We start from the raw sequence: 24461 nt of genomic DNA, 5'->3' as shown, positions 1-24461 counted from the left end.
GCGGAGCGCCTTGATCACTTATACGTTGCCGCCATTTTTTGTGCTAAGATATATATATACATAAGATTATAGTCAAGCCAAACCGATGGTAGCCCCGGAAGAATGTATTTGCATATGCTTAGTACGTACTTAACAGGGAACTCTTAGTACATAGGTGTAGTTCGCGAAACCCCAGTTAAAGCGTCCCACTCCTTTCACTAGATGTGTACGTTCCTCTTCTCATTTCCACGCGCTGCCCTTCCATGGGCAGTCTCCGCAGTGATGTCTCTGTGCCCGACATGCGTCTCGGAGGCGGTTTGAGCGTGAATGGAGACAACATATTTGACGATTCGTGGGCTGATGAGTCCGCAACCATCACGCTAATTGCGGCTTCAGAAGTATAGCCGTCGTTGGAAGCCCTCCGTCCTGGGGATGAAAGAGGAGGAAGGTCACTCATGGAGGGAACCCGCTGTAGCGAAGCTGTTGGCCGAATAGGAGACGGAGATCTGTGAGGAATGTTTGGGGAAGGCGGCGCTATTATTCCTTCATAGGTATCATGCCGACGAGTGCGGCGAATTCGCGGCAGGGAATCATAGATTGACTTGAAGAGAGAGGTACGAGCTCGTGGAGCTGGTGGCCTGGCAGGAGCTGTAGGCGTCAATGGCACACTGCTTTGTCCTGTATCTCCCATAGCATCAGAGATATAAAGGATGTTCTCGCAACGAGACCCGTACCAGCATTCATCGGTAGCGCATTGTCATTTGCGCTGAGGCTAAGGAAAAGGAACAGAGGTACAAGCCAGACACAGATCCCGAAGAAAGTTGCGATGTCAGCAAAACCGGACACGTTCTGCACAGGGGTTGAATTGCTGTACGGCCGACGAGTTCTGTGACGGGCATCCTGGGTAACGCGTGAAAAGTAGAAGAACCACATAAAGTGGTCCGCGACCACGAGGACACAGGATGCAATGAAGTTAAGCGACGTGAGCGATATGAAGGGCCAGCTTGATGTGAAGTTTTGCAGGTAGATGATGTGACAAAATATGGAGAAGGAGAGATGCCATAGTGGTAGGGAGTCCAATAGGTACAGCAGAACGTGGAGAACGATGATGACCTTCGAACGATGTCAGACGACTGATCTGTAACAGCCACGACGTACCCACATATATGCTCCTTTGGCCAATGATCTTCGCTAAGCGTGAATGCTCTTCGATCAGTTCAGAGAGCCATAACAGACCACTCGCTGAATGATGTATGAGAAGATAGTTTCAGACATCGCGAACACACTGACCGAGCGATAATGTGATGAATATGAAGGCGGCCACTGCTCCTACATAGCTGCATGCAATTCTCTCGTCAGATGTCCCTGCAGCAAATGATATAGGTGTCCGACCTGAGCATATGAAGGAGCGTCATTGCAGCACAAATAGAAAGCCAATCACAGAGAGGCCAGTGGCATGGGGGTCGATTGCAGTGGCTTTACCAATGAAACGAAAACGATGTTCCGTATGCACAACGGATGGCGTAGCTAGCATACAGCCGCGTTCGTTCGGCAGCAGGTTGGGCGTGTGATATGTGTCAGAACTTCGCATGAAGTCCGCCGCCACATTGACCGAGGGAAACACGTGCCCTAGTCGCTGTGCACTCGATGAGGCGCCGACCAGTGGCTCCGTAGTCATACAGCCACACCTCACCGTCTTGTCTTACCATCAAGGACCTAGTGTTTGGTATGGTTGGCTTTCCGAAGCCAGCACGTAAATTGATCACTCATATCCTGCGCGCTCCAGATTGATATCCTCGCGTCCATTGTATTGGCGTCAACATGAGCAGCCTAGAGAGTGAGTTCAGCCCATTACAGCAGATGAAGCCACGATCTGACATGAACTAGAGACACTCTTTCAGCTGAAGGTATGCTGTCTTCGGTGTGACTGCTGAGAGAATATTCTTTTATGTCGTGTTCAGTTCACCGCAAAGACTCTCAATCGGCAGGCGAAGAAGGCGCAGAAAGACGAGAACACCGAGAAAGCTCGCCTGAAGAAGGTCAGTTGCTTTGCCTGTAGTCTTTGACAGTATTTGATATGTCCTTTCAGGCTCTGCAACAAGGCAACATTGACGGGTCACGCATCTACGCTGCTAATGCTATTCGTAAGAAGAATGAGGCTCTCAACCTGCTTAGACTATCCAGTCGAGTGGATGCAGTTGCAAGCCGAGTGGAAACTGCTGTAACCATGCGCCAAGTGACTGGCAGTATGACCTCAGTTGTAAAGGGAATGGATAAGGCGATGGAGAGCATGAACCTCGATCGCGTATGTGGTGATCGTGTCGAACACTGTCGACAGTGCTGACCGTCCCTTGCGATCGCTACAGATATCCCTCGTCATGGACAAGTTCGAGTCGCAATTCTCTGATCTTGATGTGCAGACGGCCTATATGGAAGAAACCATGTCAGCTACCACGGCTGTCTCCACCCCGCAGGACGAGGTCGAGGCTCTCATGAAGCAGACCGCCGAAGAGGCCAACATCGAATTGCAGCACGATCTGGCTTCCAAGGACCTTGCCGCGGTCTCCGACCTCAAGGAGAAGGAAACAGTAGGGGAAGAGGACAACATGTTGGCTGCCCGGCTGAGAGCTCTTCGACCTGCTACGTGAGGCTGGAAGGATGTGGCTGCCATTGATTCTACGTGCAATGGTCATATCTTGGATTATTGCCGTGTCGTTAAGTGCATTCTCAGCTTGTACGATTGTACGCCGAGTAGAGAAACTCGGATCGATACCGACAACGAAGATTGTATTCAGCACATATGGAGAACGTAAGTTACAGTGGACGATTATATTCGATCTGTTAGTATGCTTAACGAAAGTTGGAAGTCAATGTAAGTAGTTGCGTATGGAAAGCCTAAGCCAAAGCCAAAACCAAACACAAATGACATATCATATTGAACGCTGTTCCACAGAGATATCGTATACGGCCATCACTTAGCAATAACATTTACATGTAGGGTATGGATGCAAGAGGGTATGGGGAGAGCAAAGAGTGGACTGGTGGAAGAGAACGCATGATCAGCGATTTGCTTGCACAACACGGAAGAACCTGTCTAACAGTGATTGCTTTCTACGAGCATCGAGTCCAGGAGCAGAATCAAGGAGTCTCTGCACATGATGCATCAGGCCATAATGTCCGTCCAGCGGAATAGCAAGAGCATCATAACGGTGCACATCTATGGGGAAACAGTTAGAAATGTGCTATATCGTGCATGCATCATAGCAGTCCAGGAACACGTACAATTCTTGAACGTCGCATATGCTGCGTCACCGAGGACTTCGTGAAACGCTTTCGCGAGGTCACTAGCATCTCCAGAGGAGCCGAAACTGCCATCTTCAATCGGTGAAATGCTTCGCCACCTGGCTCGTGCCCGCAAGCCTGCATCAGCAATAGCACCCGAGCTGTTAACACTGCGCAAAACTGCGTCCTCGCGAATCCTCGACGGCGCCCAATTCAATCCCAATCCCAAGTCGAGCGACCGTCCTTTCCGCGCCTCTTTCCTCGGCAGCGGAGGTAGAGGCAGGGGAGCATGAGAAACCGACTTGACGGACTCGGTATTCGACATTGTCCGTTTGCGCTCATCGCTCGCTGGAGAGCCTGGAATGGGCGGCACAGCAGGCTCGAATTTGAATGGAGGATGTGCCGCGCGTGCTACGCGCTTCCCCGAGCTTCTGCCCCAACTAGACGAGTTACCCGAGTGTGATGATGAATTTGGAGTACTAGGTTCAGGTTCGGTCCCATAGTTCGTTTTAGCGGTGTGACCATGGGAAAGAGGTGTAGGTTGCACCCGCGCAGGAGGAGGAGATATCGAAGGCCGATCTGTATGTCGTCGAGCCAGGGGCAAGATTTGAGTATTGACGTCCAGCGCAGGTTTTGACTTCGACACATCTTGCGTAGACTCGGCAGCTCTGTGCATCCGGCTCGGGCCTCTTGCGCTGGTGCTCCTGTGTAACGGATAGGGTCTGCCGGCCGGTGCAGGAATCTTATTCGTTGCCACAGGATGAGCCGAACCTGCGGCAGCACCCGCTCCGCCAGCCGATTCTGGACGCTCAAAGTCAAAACTGCCATGCTTGATGCGCTTTGGCCTCGTCACCGCTGGAATACCGCTGGCATGCGTACTTGTTGAGCCGTCTCGCCCTCGACTGGATCGACTATGCCCACTGCCGCTACCAACTTTCTCCAATGGCGACACACCTGCAGCACTCCTGGATGCCTCTTCTGGACCCATCTGAGCAGGAGATGCCGCTCGTCGGGGGTATGCGATCAGTGTTCTATCCTTGTCTTTGGCCTTCGCCTTGTCCGCGAAGATGCTCGTCTCTCGCGCCAGCCGTTTTCCATCTGATCGGTCTCGCGCGCCACGCGCCCTCTCCTTCTCCTTCCCTTTTCCCTTCCCTTGTGCGCCGCCAGCGACGTTCGACGATGAAAAGATACGAAGCGGAGAGCACCGACCCCCAAGCACGCTCTTCTCCGCGGCGATTCCTTCCGCAGCCCTCACAGGTTCACACCATGCGAGAGGGCTGTTGGGACGATATTGAAGGTGGGCGAGACGCGGCTGCGGCGCAACAAGTTTCGGCAGCGCGCGATACTGCGCATCGCCCGGTGCCTCCCCTTCGACTGTGCATTTGGAATCGCCCTGCGTGGTTACGCTCGAGTTCGAGCGAAGCCGTCCCGGCCATAGCGCCTGTTCACCCGCCTTGCCACTTGGCTGTGCTCCGGGTGTACTAGGACGAGACTTGGACTTGCTCGAGTTGCCGAATGCTCCCTTGCGTGGACTGCTTATCGTGATGCCGAATAAGTTCATTTTCTTGGTTTTCCGGGGCATACTCGGTGCAGCCTGCTCCACTATGACAACTTCGGTATGTATGTCAACTGGCCTCGGCTTTTTAAGCGTAGCAGGAAGAGGAACGAGCTGCGACTTAGACTCCCTTTGAGGTGCTCGTCTGTGAGGGATATTGGTGGCGGCGACAGAATAGGACAGGGGGCGTGACTGGGGCCCGGTAGCGGGCTTCGGATCGGAGGAAGACGCCACGGGCGTAGTGCGACCCTCTGGCTCCAAGCTGGGGTGGCGCGCATGCGACGGGAATGACGGACCTGCGATAGGCATGGCGTCGCGATTGACCGCGTCGTCCAGGGAGCGGGACCGTCTCTTCTTACCATCAGAGCGGGAGCGGGAGCGATGCAGGAATCTCGCAATCTAACATACCGGGATGCAGTTCACACAGCCTGAATAAATTATGATATGTAACGTACAATCATACCTTTGTGCCAAATCTCCTATGCCTTTCTTCTGGCGGAACCTCCATAGGAACTATGTCCAGGTCTGCGGGGACTGAACCCAAATTATTCGCATAGTCCAGGTAAACAAATCGGTCGTCCTCGTCTCCCGCCTAATAAACCCGCACCCGAATTTCCATGAACTTGTTCGTTGCTATTCGGAACATCGAGTCCTTACCTGAACAGAGTAAGCGGAAGAGACGCGATGGAGCTCGCTGTTGGATTGGACAAGGACACGAAACTGTATGGAATAGGACGCGGGACAGGCACCACACGTGGGAGTCGGCACGTCTTGAATGGGTATGAGAGCCCCGGGGAGCGGCATGAAGGAGAACTCACGTCTCTGGATAACCTCACACGGGCTGCGTCAATCAAGCCTACGCTGGTCCGCTTCTCCTGCTTTGTTGCAGTCGCCGTGATGTGAGCAATGTGGCAGCCGGAATCGAGGATAGAGTTGGAGGATGTAGAAGGTGGGAGGGAAGAGTCGCACGAGACTGTCGCCGATCGCAGCTCCTGGGAAGACATGGTTTAGCTTGAGATCAGTGTTGAACATTAATTGGTAAGTAGTTGTAGATGAGAGGAAATAACAGAGGAGTGTGTCAACAGCTCGGCCAGGAGTTACACATCCACAGAGATTGACAAGCAGTGTATGGAGAAGATGTGAGGAAGGCTCTCCTCAAGGTTGAGAGCGACGACCTCGCCGTGAGAAATGTTTGATATTGGTTGTCGAAGCGTCGGGCCTCGTTGAACCTGTTACCAACAACTAGTTGCTGAAGATGGATACTACTTCAAATGCTGTGTCGACGTTTATCTCGAGCTGCCAGTCTTGTCGCAATTCGCAATTCGCAATTGGCAAACCTGTAATACGCGTGGCGTTGATGCGTTCCTGAAAGCCCATCACTTTGCGCGCAGAAATATGCTTCCGGCGGAGTATCGGCTATTTTGCTGGCAACAGTAGTGTACGCCAACTGCATGCAGCAACCATCCTGCACAAAGACAGATGATCTGGTGCGAATGGTACGCTCGGCTCATAGCGCGTTGCAGCAACGCTGAGCGCTCCACAGAACACGCTCCTGCATCTCGTTGTGCATGTGCAGTTTCGTGGAAGTTCCTGCCGTACACGATGAAAGCGGCAAGTATGCTTCGATGATGAATATGTAAGCGGACTTCGCTGTTCAATGATACACTTATAGGATGCCCACAGAACACGATCGCGAAAGAACAAAGAGTAACAGATACTCGAGCAGCTGTGTTACTTATCACGTCAAGCTTCTCTCAGGCACTTGCGGCCCATGCACATTCAATGACGTTGAGCGTGGACATGCGGATTCGAGGAAACACAAAGATGCGCAATTGTTGGCGTACTGGCTATTGGACCAGAAGAGTGGCGCTTCGATTTGCGTGAAATCTGCAGCTGGCAGTGCCAGGCCGCTGATATCGAGGCTAAAAATGGGGGGCCCGAACTTAGATCACAACGAATGCGGATCATACGATGACGACAGTAGCAGCAACGGAGTACACAATTATATTGCGGCGGCGACGACAATAGCGTAGGCTACACAGGTTAACGGGTTGGGTAAGACCGAGCTCTGGGAGATCAGAGCTATGTAGCGAGGCTGAACGCTTGTGATTACAGCTGATGGGCTATAGAGAGCAGATCTTCTCAGAACAAAGCTGGATCAATTTGTTGGACGATTGTCGAGCCGTTGAATCAAAATTGAACCCGCGGTTCACTTATGACCCGAAGACTTTGTTCAGGATCTTACCTCCGATAATACAGTAAGATGCTTGTGGTGTAAGTACGGGAATCCGGGAAGTACGGATGCAAGTACATATGCGGACTCGTTTCCGACGGAGCTCCTGATGGTGTCCGAATCCAGGTTGCTACTCCAGAGCGTGAAGAGCTCATCAGCAACAAAACCTTCCAGCATTTGAGGAGCTCCATTAAGAGGTGCGTATCCACTCCGCAGAGCGAAGAGCCCATCAATACAAAGCCTTCCAGCATTTGAGTAGCTCCATTAAGACTCGGTGCGTATTGTGACTTTTCTCAGGCTGCTCCCTGTGTAGTAGTACGCATCCCTTTTACGTTCTCCGGTCATGCATTCGCAGTCTGCCAGAACGTCTGCCTTTTTCATTCGTCTGCACTTCTTTCGCTTTCTATCACATATTCTTCCGTTTCTATCTTGCTTCTGTAACAACATGTAAAGCTTTGATCGCGCATGTGCAACAGTCGCCTGCCTGCCGTAGTCGCAACCAATTCAATGTCTGCAATTAAAAATGTCTGTTGACACGGGTCATTTCTAATGGGAAGTACCTGATCGACATTGCAACTGTCCGCCAATACTATTTCTGTGCCTTCCGTTGTCTTGCCTGAATTGGCGGTGTATCTCCTAGTATTCGCCGGATCTCACCTGACATGATGGTTCCAGACAATGGGAAGTTACCCACCATAGTCTGACTGTGGCAATAGCTCTGGCCCAACAGCCGTAATCAAACCTATGAGGTTACAGGTAAGTCTGAGCAATATGCCATTGGCAGATGAGGCAGGCACTGACAGGTATTGACAGACCTGTGTTCAACTTTACCGCAAATAATTGTTGAGAAAAATCCAGTTGCCATCTAATATATCTGGGATGCATTCCGCAAATTTGCGACTGATCTCTTTCATATATAAGCTCGTTTCAGCGACCTGGCTGGCAGCCTGGCTGATCCACAAAAATGACGCACGAGCTGCATCTGCGAGTTGGACTGTTCTCCATAACACATAGCGCACTATAAACGTTGACGGTAACGGTAGAACAATCAGCAATTGCAAATGGATCCCGCCGCCGATCAAACACATATTCGTGGCAATTCTTGCCATTAAGAAGACGTACCGCACGAAGGAGGAGCGAGTCATCAGTGATGGTGAAAACATACGTCGCGCGTTTGATGCCGCAAACGCAACGTACTCGATGCACCTTTGACTGTGTCATGTAGCGACGCGTTGAATGGCTCATACTCTTTGAGGATCAGTGACTCGGAAACCGAGGTAGCCGACTCCATGTCACCTCGCAGGCGAAAGAGTATTTTCGTTCACGCCGTGCAACGCATGGCCGTACGTGTCTTAGTTCTCGGTACTAGTACGCTGCGTGCTCAACATCGTGCCATGCACAACGCAGAATAGCCTTGCAGTGCGAGCGACGCGCGGGATCGTCTCCCGATCGATCATTGTCGATTGCAACGAGCCAGCGTCAGAATGATCTTCTTCACCTCGTGCGAACGACGTGCGCAACTTTGAAATTGCATAACGCTTCGGATCATCGCACGCCGTCACAGCCTGGCTTTGGATCGTCGGTATTCTCACCCGCATGCTGGAACAAGGCGCACGCAAAGTACTGTTGAAGTCTGGCAATTATCACTGTCTTCTCTTTATTCAGCTGAATGAGGCACACAGACAGCGAAGTGCTAGCGACCATGCCGTGCAAAAGGAAATGAACCCCTATGGCCAGGGAACACAAACGCGGTCTAGCACTCACTGAAGAATACATCTGATGACGTTCGTCTTCGTCTCGTGGTAAGCGAACGGTGGATGTTCCGTCACTCAATTATTGCTGAATTGCGAGACTAATGCAACGGATCGCGCGACGACGACTACTCTGAGAATCCTCTTACGTCACGTCGCCGAGCGGACATAGACGTCAGGAAAATTATATTAGTCGAAGTATATGGAGTCCAGGCCGCCGATCAGTTAACATTTCCTGCGGCTGCAAGGAGTATGACGTTCTATGAGTTCTTTCGTTATTTCTGAACATGACACGCATTACTCACAATTGATATATATGCAAATGCTGTATGGATGAACGTTTGCGACGAATGCGGCTGCTGACCGTCTCACAGGGACAGCTCATTCGAGGAGAAAGCATGGTCCGAATTCCCACGGCTATCACTTCTTGCGGGGAACCTGCTGTTGCCGGCGCCCATTTATCTGCCCCGGCTTGATAATGGCGAAGAGAGGGGTTTTATAAGAGCAGCCGATATCGGAATAGTGGGAGCTGCTGGTAGCCTAACGAACGAAACGCCATTGGGCGGCCCCCTGACGTACTGCAATGACACCGTCGAACGCACCAGAATCTCATCTGAGGTCAGAAGCAGGTTCTTCATAGGTATCTCACTGTGCGACATGCCGCAGGCATTGCAGGTCACAGATCTCCCACACTACCGGGCGAAGAGCAGCGATTGAGAGACTGCTGGTCTGGTTTAGTATTTTTGTGAGTGAGACAGTGAATGGGCATACTCAGCTTATCTATCAGCGATGTGACAAGTCAGCGCTGCTTTCATACCATGCCCACAGCTTTCAGTCGTGCATTTTGCATCAATATATCAATATATCAGAATTGGAATACAAGGCGGAAGACTTCAAACAAGCTAGTGAGCAGACGTTAAAGTGCAGGTTCATGGCTTCTTCTTAAGATCCACCGATCAAAAGTCCATTCAGATGACAACTTGTTCGGCTGTGTAATTCGGAATTGCAAGAGGTAAGGGAATTGCGCGAGTATGCACAATAGTGGCGCAAAGATCGTCTCATGACCATTGCGTGCCCATTGGGAAGATTTCAAGCTGATGTTACGTGGCAGTTCCACGGACGTTCAAGCTCATTTGGAAGGCGAGCCAAGCTGACCAGTCGAATAGGCGCGGATGACCGCAAACTAAAGAGCAGGGTATGCTCCACAGAATTAGCAGCAAGAACTAGTCGTGATCAAGACGAAGGTAATAGTCCAAGAATAAAGGGAGCCAAGGACGTCCGCGTCAGGACTCACTGCGCCCACGGCGCGTCGATCAAAAGCGTCGGGCGGAAGCGCACGTGGTCGCGTGCAGTCACGTGCGATGGCGCAAGATGCAAATTCTGTCGCCATCCTCGATGGCGGCGTGGTGCCCTACTCAAATGAACGAAGGCCCGAATATGTCCCTGACGACTTCTCCCTCTTATATCTTCCCGTCTTCGGGAGAGACTTGCCTGCTCTTGCCCCATACGGTCCTCTACCCACATTCCGCTACCCGTTTTCCCGCCGTCAGCATCGGCTCTCCCATTGTACACACAATCAGAGGTCAGTTCTGTCGAGAAGCAGACCAATCATGATGAGAACTGACGTGGGATGGTCATGTGGTAGCGCCATGCCTGGTGTACCAAGACATCTTGCGAAGGTCGCGCAGCGACGCCTCAAGCTCCCACACACTCCCGTACGCAACAAACCATCCACTCGCGCAGCGACCATCCAGTCGTCTATCGCCTCGACAAGACCGCACGATAGTCCCTTTTTCCCCTGCGTCGAAGCTCATGCCGCCCGAGAGTCACGGCTCCGCGCCTCGCGATCGCCTGACACACAGACCTCTTCCAGTCCGCACTCAGGACCGGAGCCGCCGTATGCGAGACCGAATCCCGCATCCTATAAAATCTACCGTCACTCGAAGCCCATGCCGCTGACGTACGCTCCCGCTCTTCCTGAATTCGACATTGCCTACGAGACATGGGGAGAGTTGTCGCCTGCGAAGGACAACGTCATCCTGCTCCATACTGGCTTGTCGGCGTCCTCTCATGCCGCATCGACGGATTTGAACCCTTCCGAAGGCTGGTGGGAACAGTTCATCGGCCCTGGGCGCGCGCTTGACACGAATCAGTTCTTCATAATATGCACAAATGTTCTCGGAGGATGCTACGGCTCCACCGGCCCCTCGTCGGCTGATCGTTCTACGGGGAAGCCCTATGCTACCCATTTCCCTGTAATCTCGATCTTCGATATGGTTCGCGCACAGTTCTGCTTGCTCGATCATCTTGGGATTGACAAACTCTACGCGAGCGTGGGATCATCAATGGGCGCTATGCAAAGTTTGGCAGCGGGATGGCTGTATCCTGAACGTGTGGGAAAGGTCGTCAGCATCAGCGGAACCGCGAGAAGCAGCCCAAGCGCGATCGCTATGCGATTTGCGCAGCGTAGTGGTACGTCCTGCGAGCGCGGAGTGATTTACAGCTTCGCTGACCCGGGTATCAGTGTTAATGGCAGATCCGAACTGGAAGAATGGGTTCTATTACGAAGGATTGCCACCACATACGGGCATGAAGCTGGCTCGACGTACGTGTTCATCTCATCTGACCCATCTATGACATGTAGCGCTGACATGACATCATCAGAGATTGCAACTATCACATATCGCTCAGGTCCTGAATGGGATCAGAGATTTGGCCGTAAATTGAAGCCGCTTCCTGAGTCATCGCAAACAACAACGCTGGAGGAACCTTCATTACCCCGCGCACCAGCATTTTGTCCTGATTTCTTGATTGAGACCTATCTTGACTATCAGGTTCGTGGTATATCGTCTTTCTCTGATCAAACGTACAACATGACTTACGGGGATACCTTCTAGGGGGAGTCCTTCTGCTTGAAGTATGACGCGAATTCCTTGATTTACATTTCCAAGGCCATGGACGTCTTCGATCTCACGCGCTCTGCGCTTTCTGAGATCCATCTCACTCCTCCGGCGCCGCGCAGCTCTCCTCCTCCCCTACCGCCTTCCATGTCCTCCCACCCGCCCTCGCCTTCACATTCGTACTATCACTGGTTGTTATCACATTCGAAGTCGCATCCGCCACCAGCAAACCCGCCAAGACATTTGCCTGACCTTGCGGAGGGTCTCCGCCCTCTGTCGAACACGCCGACGCTGATTCTGGGCGTGCAGAGCGACATTCTTTTTCCAGTAGAGCAGCAACGGGAGGTTGCAGATGCGCTGAGGATGACCGGTAATCAGATGGTCAGCTATTATGAGCTCGGTGGTGTGTGGGGCCATGATACCTTCCTGTGAGTAGCCTTTTGCTCCCTCTACTTATGGAGGTACTGACCCCTTGCCAGGCTGGATGTGCAAAACATCGGAGGCGCTATTCGGGGCTTTCTATGTTGAGGCTAGAGCGCTTCGCCTTGTATTGATCCGATTACCCATGTCTTCATCGTTACCCTGATGTCGAAGACTAATCTTTGAGATTCCTTGTGCCATTTCCCGACTTCGTCCTGCGTATACATCAGTTCAGCACAGACATTACCGCACACGCTCCTTCTCCCTCACACGCCTCATCGTCATGTAATCATTTGTATCGAAGTAGGTCGATCACCCACGTTGTCGTTTTGAGCGATTCGTAATCTCTGTCCATGTCCGCGATAATCATGATGCATGCACGCTATTCCGGATACTAATTTGTGGGTGCGAAAACCATGTTCAGGAGCGCGTCGGAGGAGACCTTGACCCAGAGGAGGGACCTGCGTCGACACGGACAGACGTGACTTTGATAGGGCTGGGAAGAGGTGTTGGTCGTTCGGAACGTTCCTTGATCGGCTTGCACGTGGTGCAATATACCATTTGATGGGATTCGAGAATCGTACTTCGCGCAGGGCCCGAGGACTATCTCCAACCAACGTAGAGTCCGGCCACCCATGAGAAAAGGCAGGATAAATCGCCTTGTGAGTAACGTCAGGAATGCCGTAGAGTCGCAGTGTCTAACTGTTTGTTCAGGTAAAGGCGTTGAACCGTACTCATTATGGCCCATTTGCTCTGCACACTATTCGGGAAGGGCGCGTCCCATCCTCGGCGGACCGCGAGGAGTACGTGGCATCGTGTCCTGATAAAGTCCGTATAGCTCAATATTCCTATCTAGGCTCGTTCTGAGGAGCCCCGCCACAGGCGAAGCGATCTGCACGTATGTTCTCAACCATAGATAAGCATTCTAGGAGCAGAATCTAACGGTTGCGTGCAGCGTCGTGATGTCAAGTCGCGATGACGTCCAGAAGACCGTATACCACGCGCACGAGGTATACAAGTCGGGTGTCTGGTCCAGAGCTTCGCATAGTTTCCGAGCCGCCGTCCTTTCGAACCTCGCGAGAGAAGTAGAGTTAAACCTCAAGGAGTTTGCGAAGATGGAGACGCTGCAGACGGGAAGAGCGATTAGGGAGATGAATGCTCAGCTAGGACGCCTGCCTGAGTGGCTGTGAGTTTCTATTTCATCGTACCATCTCGCCTGCTCCCTATGACCTATTCTCAGTGACTATTACGCAGCATTACTCCGCACTGGTCAAGACTTTGTAGCCCCGACTCAGGGAAAGCTGCTCAACTACGTGCAGCGCGTTCCCCTTGGTGTTGTTGCACAGATCACGGTGAGCTGTTCAGCAGCGAGCATATAGCGCATCACATCTGACAGTGACTCAGCCGTTCAATCATCCCTTATTCATTGCCATCAAGAAGATTGCACCCGCACTCGCTGCTGGTAACTCAGTCATCGTGAAGCCCAGTGAACTCACACCTATGTCGGTCATTACGTTCGCTGAGCTGGCAGCTCTAGCCGGAGGTGCGTTTCGCTCTCAAAATGCGTACTCAGTCTCGTCTGACATTATTTTGCTAGTACCACCGGGCGTATTGTCGGTGCTACCTGGCTATGGGAGAGAAATTGGTCCTGAACTGGCATCTAACCCGCTGGTGAGAAAGGTCGACATCACGGTAAGGGCACAACGAAGTCTTTAAAGGCTTGTTGAGAAGTTTGTTTCGCAGGCAGGCACGGCTACTGGTCGCGCTCTCGGTAGCATCGTCGGCAACAACCTGGCAGCATTTACTGCAGAACTGGGCGGAAAGGTCCTCACCTCATTGTGTTGAGTGGCACGACGAGGAGCTGATACCGTCATATCTCTAGGCCCCGATTGTGGTGTTCAACGATGCAGATCTTCAGGCTGCCGTGAATGGAGCCGCCTTCGCATGCTTCGTCGCTTCTGGCCAGACGTGCGTGTCTGGCACCAGACTTATCGTTCAGGACGAGATTTACGACGAGTTCATCAAGCGTTTCTTGATCAAAGTAGAGAACATCAAGAAGCGCATGGGCAATCGTACGTATGACGTAATTCAATTAATGATTGCCTTACGTGCTAAACGCATGCACAGCAATGAACCCGGCGTCAACTATGGGGACAGTCATCGGTCCGAAACAATTGGAGAGGATTGAGCAGCTCGTGCAACGACGAGGGTCCGGGAAGATAGTTGCTGGCGGCCATCGGATGACTGGCTCGTCGCCGCTGGATGGATTTGACCTCTCCAAGGGTTGCTTCTTTCCTCCCACCGTGATCACCGATATATCCACCGAGGACGACTTGTGGATAGAGGAAATCTTCGGCCCCGTCGTTGTGGTGAAGCGCTTTTCTGTGAGTATGGTGGTGGCGTTATTCTTGGAGTATTTATATCCATCATCACCTTTCCCTTTAGGACGAGGCAGAAGGTGTCACCCTCGCCAATGCTTGCAAGTACGGTCTGGGAGCAGGCATCTGGACGTCTGACTTGTCACGCGCTCACCGAATCTCCGCCGAGATTGAGGCGGGCTTAGTGTGGGTCAACACCCATCACCGCAATGACCCAAGTTCCCCATGGTGAGGATGATCGACCGTACGCAACCGAAGCAAACTCATCCACTGTTCTCTTACAGGGGAGGTATGAAAGAGAGTGGGATGGGAAGAGAGAATGGCGTCGAGGCATTGCAAGCTTGTACGTATAAACGCTGCATATCGGCGAGGAATTGTGTTGATGCAATGTTCCTCAGATTCGCAAAGCAAATCAATCATAGTGAACACCGCCTCGGCGCAAGAGACAATTGAGCAGCAAGACTGGTTCGCCGAAACCGGTGGCGAGAAACGATATGGGTAATCGATCTATAACTAGCATATCACAACAGTCTACTCTATGTTCTACGCCGACGTCGAACATGATGTTTTCGGCTCAGTACAGACGATCGGTGGTTTTTGAGACGCAAAACCCGGAATTCACGCATGTGTCCATCCTCATCTGGAGACCCATCGGCACATGCAAGTCTCCGACCACTTCAACAGCTAGTCAATGAATGAGTCAGTTATGTGAGTCCTACGCCTTGCGAGCAACTTGTGTGCCTTGAAACATTGCTGAGAGCTGCAGCGAGACGGGGCAGCCTTGCGGATCACCACATCAGCAGACTGACCTTGCCGTTAGAGTGATGACCGCTTAAACGCAGTGCAGAACTACCTATACCCGACTTCGAACGCCCGACGTCAAACACCCGTTGCACTCTGTTCGGAACGTGGGAGCTTCGCTAGTTGATGACGACGTAGGTTGGAGGCAAGCAAAGAACTGCTTTCTTTCTTCCACCGAGACTGTGATTGTCGATGTGTTCATCAAGGACGATCTGCAGATAGAGCAAGTTATCGGTCCAATAACCATTGTGAAATGCTAATCGAGTGCTGCAACGACGTCGTCCATGGAGCATCCGCATCAATGAGTAATCTTCTTCTTACTCTAGGGTGTCACTGCTGGGGTCCAGGCGGACTTTTAGGCTTGGTGTGGATGATGTGAGTTTAATACGGTAAGCATATCTCGGTCGCATGCGGCCAATCCGCACTCACCTCCCCCGCGAGGTACTAGGCATGAAGAAAAGAGACATCCTGAGGGAGAATTGCTTCGGTGCGCCGGAAGCTTGTATGCGTCACCACCGCATATCGGGGTCGGTCTATTGACGTGTTATTAGGCTCATTAAGCAAGTCAATTGCAGTAAAACATCACCTCGGCATGCTAAGAGACGATATGAGAAAGAGATTGGTTCGCCGGAAGCAGTGGTGGTTCTCTGGGCGGCGATCGGCTTCGATACGATATGTCAAGAACGTTTCAATTGCGCATCAGTTGACATGAGTCTTGTACTCACCGAGTGCGGGTAAAGGCTGGTGTCCCACTGAGTCACTGACGTTGATAGCCATGACAGTGATTACTGTGATCCAACATGAACTGCAACGCATACCCGGGCATTTTATAGGGACCTCTGTGCTGTCGCCTCGCTGGGTACGTAACTCTGTCGCTTTCACCCGATTGGAATGGTGATCGTGTCAACAATCGGCTCAAACGTGAGAGCGGGGCGGAAGCTGATCATTGCCGTTCTCGTAAAGGCGGAAACTAACCATCTTGAAGCGGTAGTGTGTAATCCGATCTTGACAGCGAATAACGGGAATAGCACACACGGCAACGCTCATAAACGCAGCTCCATGGCAGAAGGCGATATACGGAGCTGTGCAATATGCGCTCACTATCGCAGTTGGGAGAGGCAGACATCGAGGCGAGCTATTCCCCAGCAGATTTACCCGTCAACGTGAGCATGTCTGCCTCACTTCGAGGTGTTGGACTATACGATGACGCTTCCACAGGCTTCAGGAGATAACAGACGGAGTCCCGCTCCCGATGACATAGAATGCTCTTCTGACTTCTGGCCTGCGCTCGGCGGGGTGGTAAATTCTCGGTTCTGCTTGACCATTCAGCCGTGCTGATATGCAGTTTTACGATAATTGAAGCAGGCTCCTGCGCCAAAAGCTGACAGAGCAGCCAAGCATGGCTCCTTATCAAGCGCCGAATATAAGGAGGAGAAACTACCGTTCTTTGGGCCGCCTGATCCTGCTCGGTGGCCGGCGGAAAAGTCATTCTTTCTCGCTGGCTTTCTGTTCTTTCCCTGCTGGATCTTCGGAGGTTTCTGGCGAAGAGGTGTGTCTGAATGTGATACCTGTATGTTACTCTCCCTTCCTGTAGGGCGCATGATGAATCTGATTCTCTTTTCAGTCGCAGAGCTGTTCCGGTGGCGCTGTCAGGTTATGGCGATGCTGGCCGTTGTGATAGGTGTCGGCCTGCTGGCCGTGGAGATTACGTCCAGGGAGTGAAGGTTGTAGCTTTGGAGTGAGGCAAACACTGTGATATCAAGAGTACAAGCCACTCCCCAGCTAATCCAGGATACATAGGAACGATACAACTCAATGAACCCAGGGCGATGTAATGCCCGGCGAGGACTTCCGTACACTGTTAAGCAGTTGTCTTGACCGCCTCCTTGGCCTCCGTCTGCTAAATAGGTTAGCGGTGTAATAAGAAGCTTCTCCGGGACGTACCTCGCTCACTTCCACCGGTGGTTCGTCGATGAAGTCCGGTGCCTTGTTCAAGTCTGCAAGATATGATGTGCCTTCATCTTCTTGTTCCAGCTCCAAAGCATCCAGCTCTGAGCGGTCTGTTAAATACTTGTAGAGTAGCACCACGATCGTGTACGCACCGGCTTGAAGATCGGCCTCGTCAATCTCATCTGGAACAGCATAAGACCTTCCTAATGTCTCTTGTATCTCATTTGCCTGCTCCAGCAAATCTTCCATGTCATAGTGCATATTCTGCCCACCTGGTCGTTAACTATCGCCCATGGAACATAGCTTGAGGCGAGCATGAGCGCACCTCGATCTTGTCTACGTCGAACTTTCCGTACTGTGTTCTCAACTCTTTGTTGGCTTGCTTCATCGCGTCGACAGTCGCCATCGTGTTTCGTAGGTTCTCCGTGGCAATCGCAGCAGATTCCATGTTAAACGTTTGCTGTGTGAGCTGCGCCAGTTGGGATTCGTACATTCGCTTTTGCTTTAAGGTACGCAAAGCACGTTCTTGTATAGCATTCTGACAAGGATGTCGCGTTAGACAATGGCGCACAGTGAAGGAAAAGAGATCGCACATGCCTTGCCCGGGCCATTACGCAGCTTGCTCATCTGTTCCTTGTATCTCCCCAGTTCCCCATCCAACTTCTTAATCTTAACTTCAATGGAGGCAATTCTTGAATCTGTCTAGCATGATAGACCCGTGAATGAGACGTCGAGAGCGTCATGACCGCCATGTCCACTGACCGAAGTGATTGCATCCTGCAATGACGGCCTGGGCTTCTTGTTCGACGACGTTCCAAAAATCCTGTTCATGTTGTATTGTTCGTTTACAAAGAAGCCAGCAAGTGCTTGTCGTGGGGTTGTTTCGAGATTGTGAAGAACTAGAGCGCGAGGCTGAATGGTTGTCTGTCAAACGAACACTGCGGCCAGGTCTGCCACTTCAGGTACTCAAGCGGATCGCCACAGCCGTGAGATTACAGCGCTGTTCCGAAAATGGCAATCCGTCCTTAATGGTTTGTCCTATCATTCATTCTTGTCAGAGTCCGCGTTGAGCTCGAGTGAGCGTATCGTTTCGTCTTTTCGTAACTTCTTGGCCTCCTTGGCATTCCATACGCTCTGGCGTCTAGGTCTCGCTCGACAACTTATACAGGCGACTTCTCACAGGACTAGCCGTGGAACGCGGGTAGATACATCACAATGAGTGGCTACGGCCGTGCCTAATCTCTTCTGAGATTTCTCAGGATCCGAATCCACATGCTTGAATTGCGCTTCGATATCTGACATGGCCCGTAGATAAGATGAACAGGCTCTGGCAGCGCTGAGAGGACCATATATGCGTTCGATACGGAAGTGTAAGCTCGTAAACCTCTTTACGATCACATCCCCCATATCTGCGGAAATGCCTCGCTCAACTCCCGTTCCGCAGGGTGGTCTCGGGGGTAGCAACCCTCAGACGATGCAATGCGTGGACTCCAGCGACGAGAAGAACTTTGCAGTCACGGCTGAGGTTGATGAAGTATCCCTGGATGACCTCGAATACAAGGATGAGGCGCTCAGGTTGGTAGGCATGGAGCGGAAGACAAATTTCAGCGAGGAGTTTTACCTTAAAGTGCGGCGAAAGCTGGTAAGTACGGCAATATGCAATCGAATTCATAAATTGAGCGGACAGGGAAGGACTACACAATCCCTCCGCTATGTGGTGCGGTGTACTGCACGCAATATTTGTAAGAACATTTGTCTTTTACACTGTATTGTCCTCTGATGATTCAACCTCGCGTAGGGACAAGACCGCTCTCAACTACGCCAGGTATTCACTCACATGGCTCGGGATATCTGGCATACTGACATGTAACAGCATCATGGGATTCCCAGTGACGGGTCAAGTGAATGATTACGGCTACCGACTGCAACGGATTACCTGATGATCATCGTCATGTCATAGGAATACAATATTGTCGCATTTTCCTTCTACGTCGGTGAGTCATACAACAACGGTCAATGCGTTGTTCCTTATTTGAGTCATGTACTCGTTATCCAGGCTTCGTAATCTGGGTCTTTCCTACCATGTACATCTCCCAGCGAACGCGTCTTGCCAAATATCTAGGTGTCAACATTGTGCTATGGGGAATCGTTTTGCTCCTTCACGTCATCCCCAACTCATTCGGACCGTTTTTTGCTCTAAGGCTATTGTTAGGTCAGACGCATCGCTTCGTTGGTGAAGCCCTGGCCTGACATTGACTGCTCCACCACAGGCATGCTTGAGAGCTGCGTGGCACCTACTCTGATTTTGATGATCTCTATGTTCTACAAGAAGGATGAACAAGCGTCGAGAATATCATGGTACTACCTTATGGTGGCAGTTCCTGTACTCTTCCTGAAATCTAGACTAATATCTAAATCAGAACGGTTTCTCCTCAATTATCGGTGGATTCCTCGCATATGTACGTTATCAGTGGCATTTCACTACCGTAGCAAGGTTCTCGCGAATTTGACTGCATGATCATTTACGACAGGGTGTATCTTATGCAACGCATGCGAGTATTCCTTCGTACAAGGTCATGTACCTCATTCTCGGATCTCTCGCGATTTGTGTCGGCATTGCAGTACTACTGTTCATGCCCGACTCGCCAGCGCACGCTATGTTCCTCACTAGGGAAGAGCGGATAGCTGCCGTAGAGCGAATCCGAGATGACCAAGGGGGCACAGAAAACAAGGTCCTGAAGAAGGATCAACTGATCGAGGCACTCGTGGACATGAAGACCTGGCTCATCGTTCTGTCTACTCTTCTAAGTAAGTTTACCGCGCGTACGCGCATCTTCCTCTGACTTTCGTGTCTCTTGATAGCAAACATCCCCAACGGAGGTCTCGCGAACTGTACGTAATCGCATTCCTCCTTCTACACCCGCTGAATGGAAATTTTCCACAGTCAGCAACATCATTGTAAAGGTTAGTCCAGCCTTGATAACATTGTCTAAGGTGAAGGTTTGACTGCAAAACGACTTCGCAGAGTTTCGGTTACACGTAGGATCATGCTCATGTTTGATCGCCGCCATATCTCATACTTTGCAGAACCAAGCAGACACTGATTCTGTCTACTCCTGGTGGTCTGATTGCCGTCATCACGACCGTTCTCGTTGGATGGTGGTCGGATCGATCGGTAGGTCGTCTCGCGCTCACGCTTTGTCGGATTGTCGTGGGATCTGAGAACTTTGCTTAGGGAGAACGGATGCTACCAATAGTCTTCACCTTAGTACCCACCATAGTCGGGGCTGCGATGCTGGTTGCCTTAAATGGCTTAGAAGAAAAAGGCCCTTTATTATTCGGTATACCTGAACCGTTTTTAGGTGCCATCCCTGCCGCTCATAAAAATTGCCCGCCCCAGCGTCATACATAATCGGCACGTACGGTTCATCACTCTCGCAGATATATGCCTACAATGCTAGCAACACAAGCGGACACACCAAGAAAGTGACAGTCAACGCGATGACACTGGCTGCCTTCTGCGTCGCGAACATCGTCGGGACAGAGACGTTCCAGGCCAAGGACGCACCAGGATACCTCCCAGGTAAAATATCTGTCCTGACTCTTCTCAGTGCAGAAGTCTTTCTTTGCCTATTCATGCGACGGTACAATATGTATCTGAGGAAGAAGAAGGAGAAAGGTATTGCGGAGCTGAGACGTGCGAACGGCTGGACGGATGAGGATATCGAGCGGGAGAGGCAGCGTCATGCGTTCATAGATATGACGGATAAGCAGTAAGCACCATTGATGACCCTTCTCAGAGCGTATCAAATACTTACTCCTATAAAGGAACCCGTATTTCGTCTACACTATGTAGTAGTGGTAGACGGATCGTTCTCTTATGTGTAATAGTTCTACCAAGTCGTGATCAGACACGAGGATTTCACCTCCACTAGAAAACACCTTAAACACCTTCAGAGTGCATGCGTAACATACATGTTGATAATCGACTGCTTGATATGGCCGTAACGAATCTCGAGGTTCTGAAAGTACTGGCAAGTGGCTGGATGACCACTAGTGACTCCTGGCGCGCCCAGCGCGCCCAAGACGTCACTCAACACCTCTCGACACTCTCCGACACGCGCTCTCGCCACAAGCTCTGAAGTTAACAGCTCCCTCGATATCTTTTCTCAGCTTGCGACTGTTCGCGTATGTATAAAATCTCATGAAAGCGCAATCACAGGACCTGGAACTAGTACCGCCCAAGACCAATGGTCTCCGCACAGATGGACTGGTCAAGATAGACAAAAACCGTTTCATCGATGCCTATGTGAACTCTCAACGCTCATTCTCAAAGCTACATGCTGAGGAAGGCCGTGCAGCCTTCGCATCATGGAAGACAGGGACGTCCGAGCTACAAACGACACCACCGGCGAATCTCCGTTCTAGAGGCATCGACGTGCCAGCTGTCTTTGACACACCGATTCTCAAGCCACGAGCCGCACGTGAAGTGAGGTCTACCTCTGCTGCAGATATGAAAAAAGGCAAGCATAAGGAGAAGGAGCAGCGGGCGGGGACGCACGATCGAGTGACGAGGGGAGAGACCAGGCCCGAGCAAACTAAAGCTAGTTCTTCCAAGAAACGCTCAACAGAAAGCACAAGACAACAGACGCTAGATGATCTCATGAAGCCGAACAAAACACAGAAGAGCGGTTCCGAGCTGGTGAAGAAGAGTTTCAAGAAGCGTCCGCACAGCCCGGATACGACAGATGAAGAAAACGCTGCACGTTCGTCGCTGTACATGGTGTAGGACCTTTTGCGTTCACTCATATTATCATCCACGCAGGCCTTGCGGAACGACGCGAACGCAGACGCACGAAACGAGCAATTATCGAGCCTCGGCACATTTCAGACGAGGATGACGAGGATGAGCCTGCGAATGGACATGAAATTCACATAAAAAAGACGAAGAAGGGAAAAGCCGAAGACAGGAAGGGCAAGAGACTGAGCATGACTGCGGGTCTAGCACTCATGCACGGGTTTCATGCGAAGAACATTGGAAAGAATAGATTAACGGTTCGTTTTATCCTGGGTCCATGCACTGGCTATTGATAGTCCAATCTCAGAGCAATCCCGAGCAGCGTCCTGGTGTGTTCAACAAAGGAAAAGCATCTACGAAGGTTCCAGTACAGAACCTCTCTACAAAGCGCAGTATGTATGTTAGCCACTGCAACGGCCTGTCTGCTGATTGTTCATCCTGCTTCAGAGGCCACAGGTTTAATCTTCTCTGAAGCTCGCTTCCTGGACAAGAGCGGAGCCATCGCTGAAAATAGCACTGAGGCTATGTCCGATGAGACGTCTGTACGGTCTTCAAGCACAGATTCATCGTCAACCTCAATTTCACAGAGCAGGACAAAAAGGGTCCCGACAGGGAAGTGCTCAAAGACGTCTAGGAGAATCCATAAGTGCGATATGACCAATCGTTCAAATAAGGAGAATGACTCGCCTGTTCAGTATTCTGATGACGAACAGATAGGCTCCGTCGGCACTGGTGCACGGACTAGCAGACCGCACGTAAGAGAGACTCAGTCTGTCATCTGGGACATAGAACTCCAAGGGCATAGCCTCGGTTCCAGTCAAGCTTCTGCTCAAGCGTCTCAGAGTCAGCGAGACGGAACTATGGTCTTGGATACGAGAGGCTTGTCTTGGAACATGAAGCGGGATGCGTCGATGGACAATATGAAGTCAAAGAGCGTGGTAACATCGCACGTCGGAGAAGAGCAGCCGATTGGACCCCGTCAAGACGTCACTAGCGATCGGCTGTCCCATGTATCTCTCGGTCCTTCGCAATCAGCCTCGCAAACGGGAAATCACACTTTTCCGATGCTTACTGCCTCTAGATTCTTCCCTCCTGTTCCGGAGTCTGTGCAAGGGCATACTATTGGCAGCGACCACATTGGCGCCGTCTTCCAAGCTGCACACGTTGAAGCAGACTGCCCGCTGGATCAGTCAAAGCCACCATCCAAGACTCCTTCATCCCGTCAACCGGCACGAGTGTTGAAGGACAACTTGTCAGAGCATCCAAATCCGGCGCAAGGCCAACTGGAAGGCCGTGCCGTGGCTCACAGCCCACCGTCGGCTGATTCGTTCGTTAGTCTGGAATGCGAATTGCGTGCGTTAGACGGCGAAGAGTATGTACAGGACTGTGCCACTCAGCCGATGGACTCTCTCGCAAGCTTGCTGGACCTTGGCGATCCTATGGCTGGGAATCCGGAAGTCGACGTTCTTGGCTACTACGGGGATATTCCCGATGCTGGGGACCTTGCTGTGCTTGCACTCTCAGTTGGAAACAGCTTATCGGAAGGACCATACGTAGACTTGCAGCCTGGGGATTATGATGACGGAGGCGATGGATTCTATGAATCGCCAGAACCACAGGAGGATGCTCAAACATACCACGAAGGAAGTTGGCGAGAGGCTTGGAACGAAGAAATGCCCGACTTTGAAAACGCTCGTGTGGGATCTAACGTGGTCCTCGCCAGCTTGCATGGTCATATCGGTACCCTGGACATGGAGGTGCAAGCATCAACATTTTCACATCGTATTGGATGTGAGAGCATTGGTCCTGATGCGGACGGATACTGCGCAAACATCCAGGTCGACGAGACTTCCGCGATGCCCGACGACGATCTAGCTTTCAATGTGACATCCGCTGTTGTACCGCCATGCTCCTCACAGGACCAATACCTACCGGGTGGTCAAATTATGTCCTCGTCATATGTCTCCCCGATTGACGAATCTACCTCGCAATTGCCGTTGTTCTCTCAAGGCCGTGCACTCCTGATGGGCCTTTCTGAGCGAGACAACCCATACCGAAGGCGTTTCGAACACTTCGAATCTCTCTCAAGTGCTGAAGTGGATGTCGTGAAGAGCTTGCGAGGACATTGGCTACCTTACCGTCCATAATTTTTTGACGACTGCCTCTGGCTCATTTGGTAAGTGGGCAATGCCCAGCAATACGATTTCGATGGATTATGTCTAGGATGTATAAATGGTGATGCATTCGTTCGTCTTACTTTCCATGTTGCATATCGTCGAGTTTGGTTATCTTTGAAATGATGTAGACTGTCAAAATGGCATTTCTCACCTTTCACTGTACAAGAGAAAGGGAAGGTTGTCCGAAAAGCCTCAAAAATCGACTGGCGACGATTCTTTCTGGCGCCACTGCAATAT

General features: G+C 51.4%; 10 protein-coding genes across 10 annotated transcripts; 7 read left to right on the top strand and 3 right to left on the bottom strand.

The window, feature by feature from the left end:
- Window positions 1-28: 28 nt before the first annotated feature.
- LAESUDRAFT_719320 (DUF396-domain-containing protein) lies at window positions 29-1541 on the bottom strand. Its single transcript, XM_040907608.1, has 5 exons — window positions 1372-1541; window positions 1270-1316; window positions 1142-1221; window positions 714-1092; window positions 29-657 (listed from the first exon to the last, which is right to left on the bottom strand). Exons 1-5 carry the CDS (start codon window positions 1392-1394, stop codon window positions 176-178), a joined length of 1011 nt encoding a protein of 336 aa, XP_040770523.1. The 5' UTR covers window positions 1395-1541; the 3' UTR covers window positions 29-175.
- A 153-nt stretch (window positions 1542-1694) lies between these two features.
- Window positions 1695-2627, top strand: LAESUDRAFT_690080 (uncharacterized protein; the record flags this gene model as incomplete). The annotated part of the gene is made up of 6 exons (XM_040906046.1): window positions 1695-1705; window positions 1766-1816; window positions 1867-1886; window positions 1941-2018; window positions 2069-2284; window positions 2346-2627. The coding sequence occupies exons 2-6, from the start codon at window positions 1801-1803 to the stop codon at window positions 2625-2627; spliced, it is 612 nt and encodes a 203-aa protein (XP_040770522.1). The 5' UTR covers window positions 1695-1705; window positions 1766-1800.
- Window positions 2628-3038: 411 nt separating this feature from the next.
- Window positions 3039-3937, bottom strand: LAESUDRAFT_639618 (uncharacterized protein; the record flags this gene model as incomplete). The annotated part of the gene is made up of 2 exons (XM_040903551.1): window positions 3039-3196; window positions 3262-3937. 2 exons carry the CDS (start codon window positions 3935-3937, stop codon window positions 3039-3041), a joined length of 834 nt encoding a protein of 277 aa, XP_040770521.1.
- Window positions 3938-10449: 6512 nt separating this feature from the next.
- On the top strand, window positions 10450-12228 carry LAESUDRAFT_639304 (homoserine acetyltransferase; the record flags this gene model as incomplete). Its single annotated transcript, XM_040903535.1, has 5 exons — window positions 10450-11272; window positions 11325-11405; window positions 11465-11634; window positions 11698-12128; window positions 12180-12228. The coding sequence occupies 5 exons, from the start codon at window positions 10450-10452 to the stop codon at window positions 12226-12228; spliced, it is 1554 nt and encodes a 517-aa protein (XP_040770520.1).
- Window positions 12229-12715: 487 nt separating this feature from the next.
- Window positions 12716-15176, top strand: LAESUDRAFT_669208 (aldehyde dehydrogenase). The gene is made up of 13 exons (XM_040905396.1): window positions 12716-12782; window positions 12835-12923; window positions 12977-13018; window positions 13076-13306; window positions 13361-13472; window positions 13525-13663; window positions 13718-13812; window positions 13864-13944; window positions 14003-14192; window positions 14248-14504; window positions 14566-14726; window positions 14783-14841; window positions 14897-15176. The coding sequence occupies exons 1-13, from the start codon at window positions 12756-12758 to the stop codon at window positions 14998-15000; spliced, it is 1587 nt and encodes a 528-aa protein (XP_040770519.1). The 5' UTR covers window positions 12716-12755; the 3' UTR covers window positions 15001-15176.
- Window positions 15177-16230: 1054 nt separating this feature from the next.
- LAESUDRAFT_719314 (uncharacterized protein) lies at window positions 16231-17107 on the top strand. Its single transcript, XM_040907607.1, has 4 exons — window positions 16231-16462; window positions 16518-16598; window positions 16662-16869; window positions 16924-17107. The coding sequence occupies exons 1-4, from the start codon at window positions 16391-16393 to the stop codon at window positions 17019-17021; spliced, it is 459 nt and encodes a 152-aa protein (XP_040770518.1). The 5' UTR covers window positions 16231-16390; the 3' UTR covers window positions 17022-17107.
- Window positions 16962-18238, bottom strand: LAESUDRAFT_719313 (vacuolar protein sorting-associated protein 60). Its single transcript, XM_040907606.1, has 6 exons — window positions 18012-18238; window positions 17847-17951; window positions 17575-17787; window positions 17402-17513; window positions 17244-17350; window positions 16962-17196 (listed from the first exon to the last, which is right to left on the bottom strand). The coding sequence occupies exons 1-6, from the start codon at window positions 18078-18080 to the stop codon at window positions 17161-17163; spliced, it is 642 nt and encodes a 213-aa protein (XP_040770517.1). The 5' UTR covers window positions 18081-18238; the 3' UTR covers window positions 16962-17160.
- A 72-nt stretch (window positions 18239-18310) lies between these two features.
- LAESUDRAFT_669202 (MFS general substrate transporter) lies at window positions 18311-21198 on the top strand. Its single transcript, XM_040905395.1, has 18 exons — window positions 18311-18450; window positions 18509-18619; window positions 18694-18891; window positions 18942-18991; window positions 19048-19074; window positions 19123-19150; window positions 19210-19243; window positions 19306-19461; window positions 19520-19620; window positions 19670-19708; window positions 19781-20057; window positions 20112-20141; window positions 20194-20213; window positions 20275-20288; window positions 20337-20424; window positions 20485-20590; window positions 20650-21022; window positions 21078-21198. Exons 3-18 carry the CDS (start codon window positions 18724-18726, stop codon window positions 21103-21105), a joined length of 1539 nt encoding a protein of 512 aa, XP_040770516.1. The 5' UTR covers window positions 18311-18450; window positions 18509-18619; window positions 18694-18723; the 3' UTR covers window positions 21106-21198.
- Window positions 21199-21453: 255 nt separating this feature from the next.
- On the top strand, window positions 21454-22681 carry LAESUDRAFT_754033 (uncharacterized protein; the record flags this gene model as incomplete). Its single annotated transcript, XM_040911834.1, has 5 exons — window positions 21454-22015; window positions 22075-22304; window positions 22355-22439; window positions 22495-22589; window positions 22640-22681. 5 exons carry the CDS (start codon window positions 21454-21456, stop codon window positions 22679-22681), a joined length of 1014 nt encoding a protein of 337 aa, XP_040770515.1.
- LAESUDRAFT_719310 (uncharacterized protein) lies at window positions 22584-24285 on the top strand. The gene has a single exon (XM_040907605.1). It carries the CDS (start codon window positions 22701-22703, stop codon window positions 24192-24194), a length of 1494 nt encoding a protein of 497 aa, XP_040770514.1. The 5' UTR covers window positions 22584-22700; the 3' UTR covers window positions 24195-24285.
- The last annotated feature ends 176 nt before the right edge of the window (window positions 24286-24461 follow it).

The sequence above is a fragment of the Laetiporus sulphureus genome (assembly GCF_001632365.1).
Source record: "Laetiporus sulphureus 93-53 unplaced genomic scaffold LAESUscaffold_1, whole genome shotgun sequence".
Lineage (NCBI taxonomy): Eukaryota > Fungi > Basidiomycota > Agaricomycetes > Polyporales > Laetiporaceae > Laetiporus > Laetiporus sulphureus.
Note: the sequence above shows the minus strand (reverse complement) of the source record. Positions and strands in the feature narration are given on the sequence as shown.

Coding starts and splice junctions, on each gene's coding strand:
- LAESUDRAFT_719314 (XM_040907607.1), top strand. CDS start 16,391: ATGCGCTCACTATCGCAGTTGGGAGAGGCAGACATCGAGGCGAGCTAT. Junction 16,599..16,661: donor GGCCTGCGCTCGGCGGGGTG/GTAAATTCTCGG, acceptor CGATAATTGAAG/CAGGCTCCTGCGCCAAAAGC. Junction 16,870..16,923: donor TGTGTCTGAATGTGATACCT/GTATGTTACTCT, acceptor TTCTCTTTTCAG/TCGCAGAGCTGTTCCGGTGG.
- LAESUDRAFT_719313 (XM_040907606.1), bottom strand. CDS start 18,080: ATGAACAGGATTTTTGGAACGTCGTCGAACAAGAAGCCCAGGCCGTCA. Junction 17,952..18,011: donor TGCAGGATGCAATCACTTCG/GTCAGTGGACAT, acceptor CTATCATGCTAG/ACAGATTCAAGAATTGCCTC. Junction 17,197..17,243: donor CACCGGTGGAAGTGAGCGAG/GTACGTCCCGGA, acceptor CCTATTTAGCAG/ACGGAGGCCAAGGAGGCGGT.
- LAESUDRAFT_669208 (XM_040905396.1), top strand. CDS start 12,756: ATGAGAAAAGGCAGGATAAATCGCCTT. Junction 14,193..14,247: donor CAAGAAGCGCATGGGCAATC/GTACGTATGACG, acceptor ACGCATGCACAG/CAATGAACCCGGCGTCAACT. Junction 14,842..14,896: donor CGTCGAGGCATTGCAAGCTT/GTACGTATAAAC, acceptor AATGTTCCTCAG/ATTCGCAAAGCAAATCAATC.
- LAESUDRAFT_719320 (XM_040907608.1), bottom strand. CDS start 1,394: ATGACGCTCCTTCATATGCTCAG. Junction 1,093..1,141: donor TTGGCCAAAGGAGCATATAT/GTGGGTACGTCG, acceptor CATCGTTCGAAG/GTCATCATCGTTCTCCACGT. Junction 658..713: donor TGCGCTACCGATGAATGCTG/GTACGGGTCTCG, acceptor TGGGAGATACAG/GACAAAGCAGTGTGCCATTG.
- LAESUDRAFT_669202 (XM_040905395.1), top strand. CDS start 18,724: ATGCAATGCGTGGACTCCAGCGACGAGAAGAACTTTGCAGTCACGGCT. Junction 19,244..19,305: donor CGCATTTTCCTTCTACGTCG/GTGAGTCATACA, acceptor CTCGTTATCCAG/GCTTCGTAATCTGGGTCTTT. Junction 20,591..20,649: donor AAAAGGCCCTTTATTATTCG/GTATACCTGAAC, acceptor TGCCCGCCCCAG/CGTCATACATAATCGGCACG.
- LAESUDRAFT_719310 (XM_040907605.1), top strand. CDS start 22,701: ATGACCAATCGTTCAAATAAGGAGAATGACTCGCCTGTTCAGTATTCT.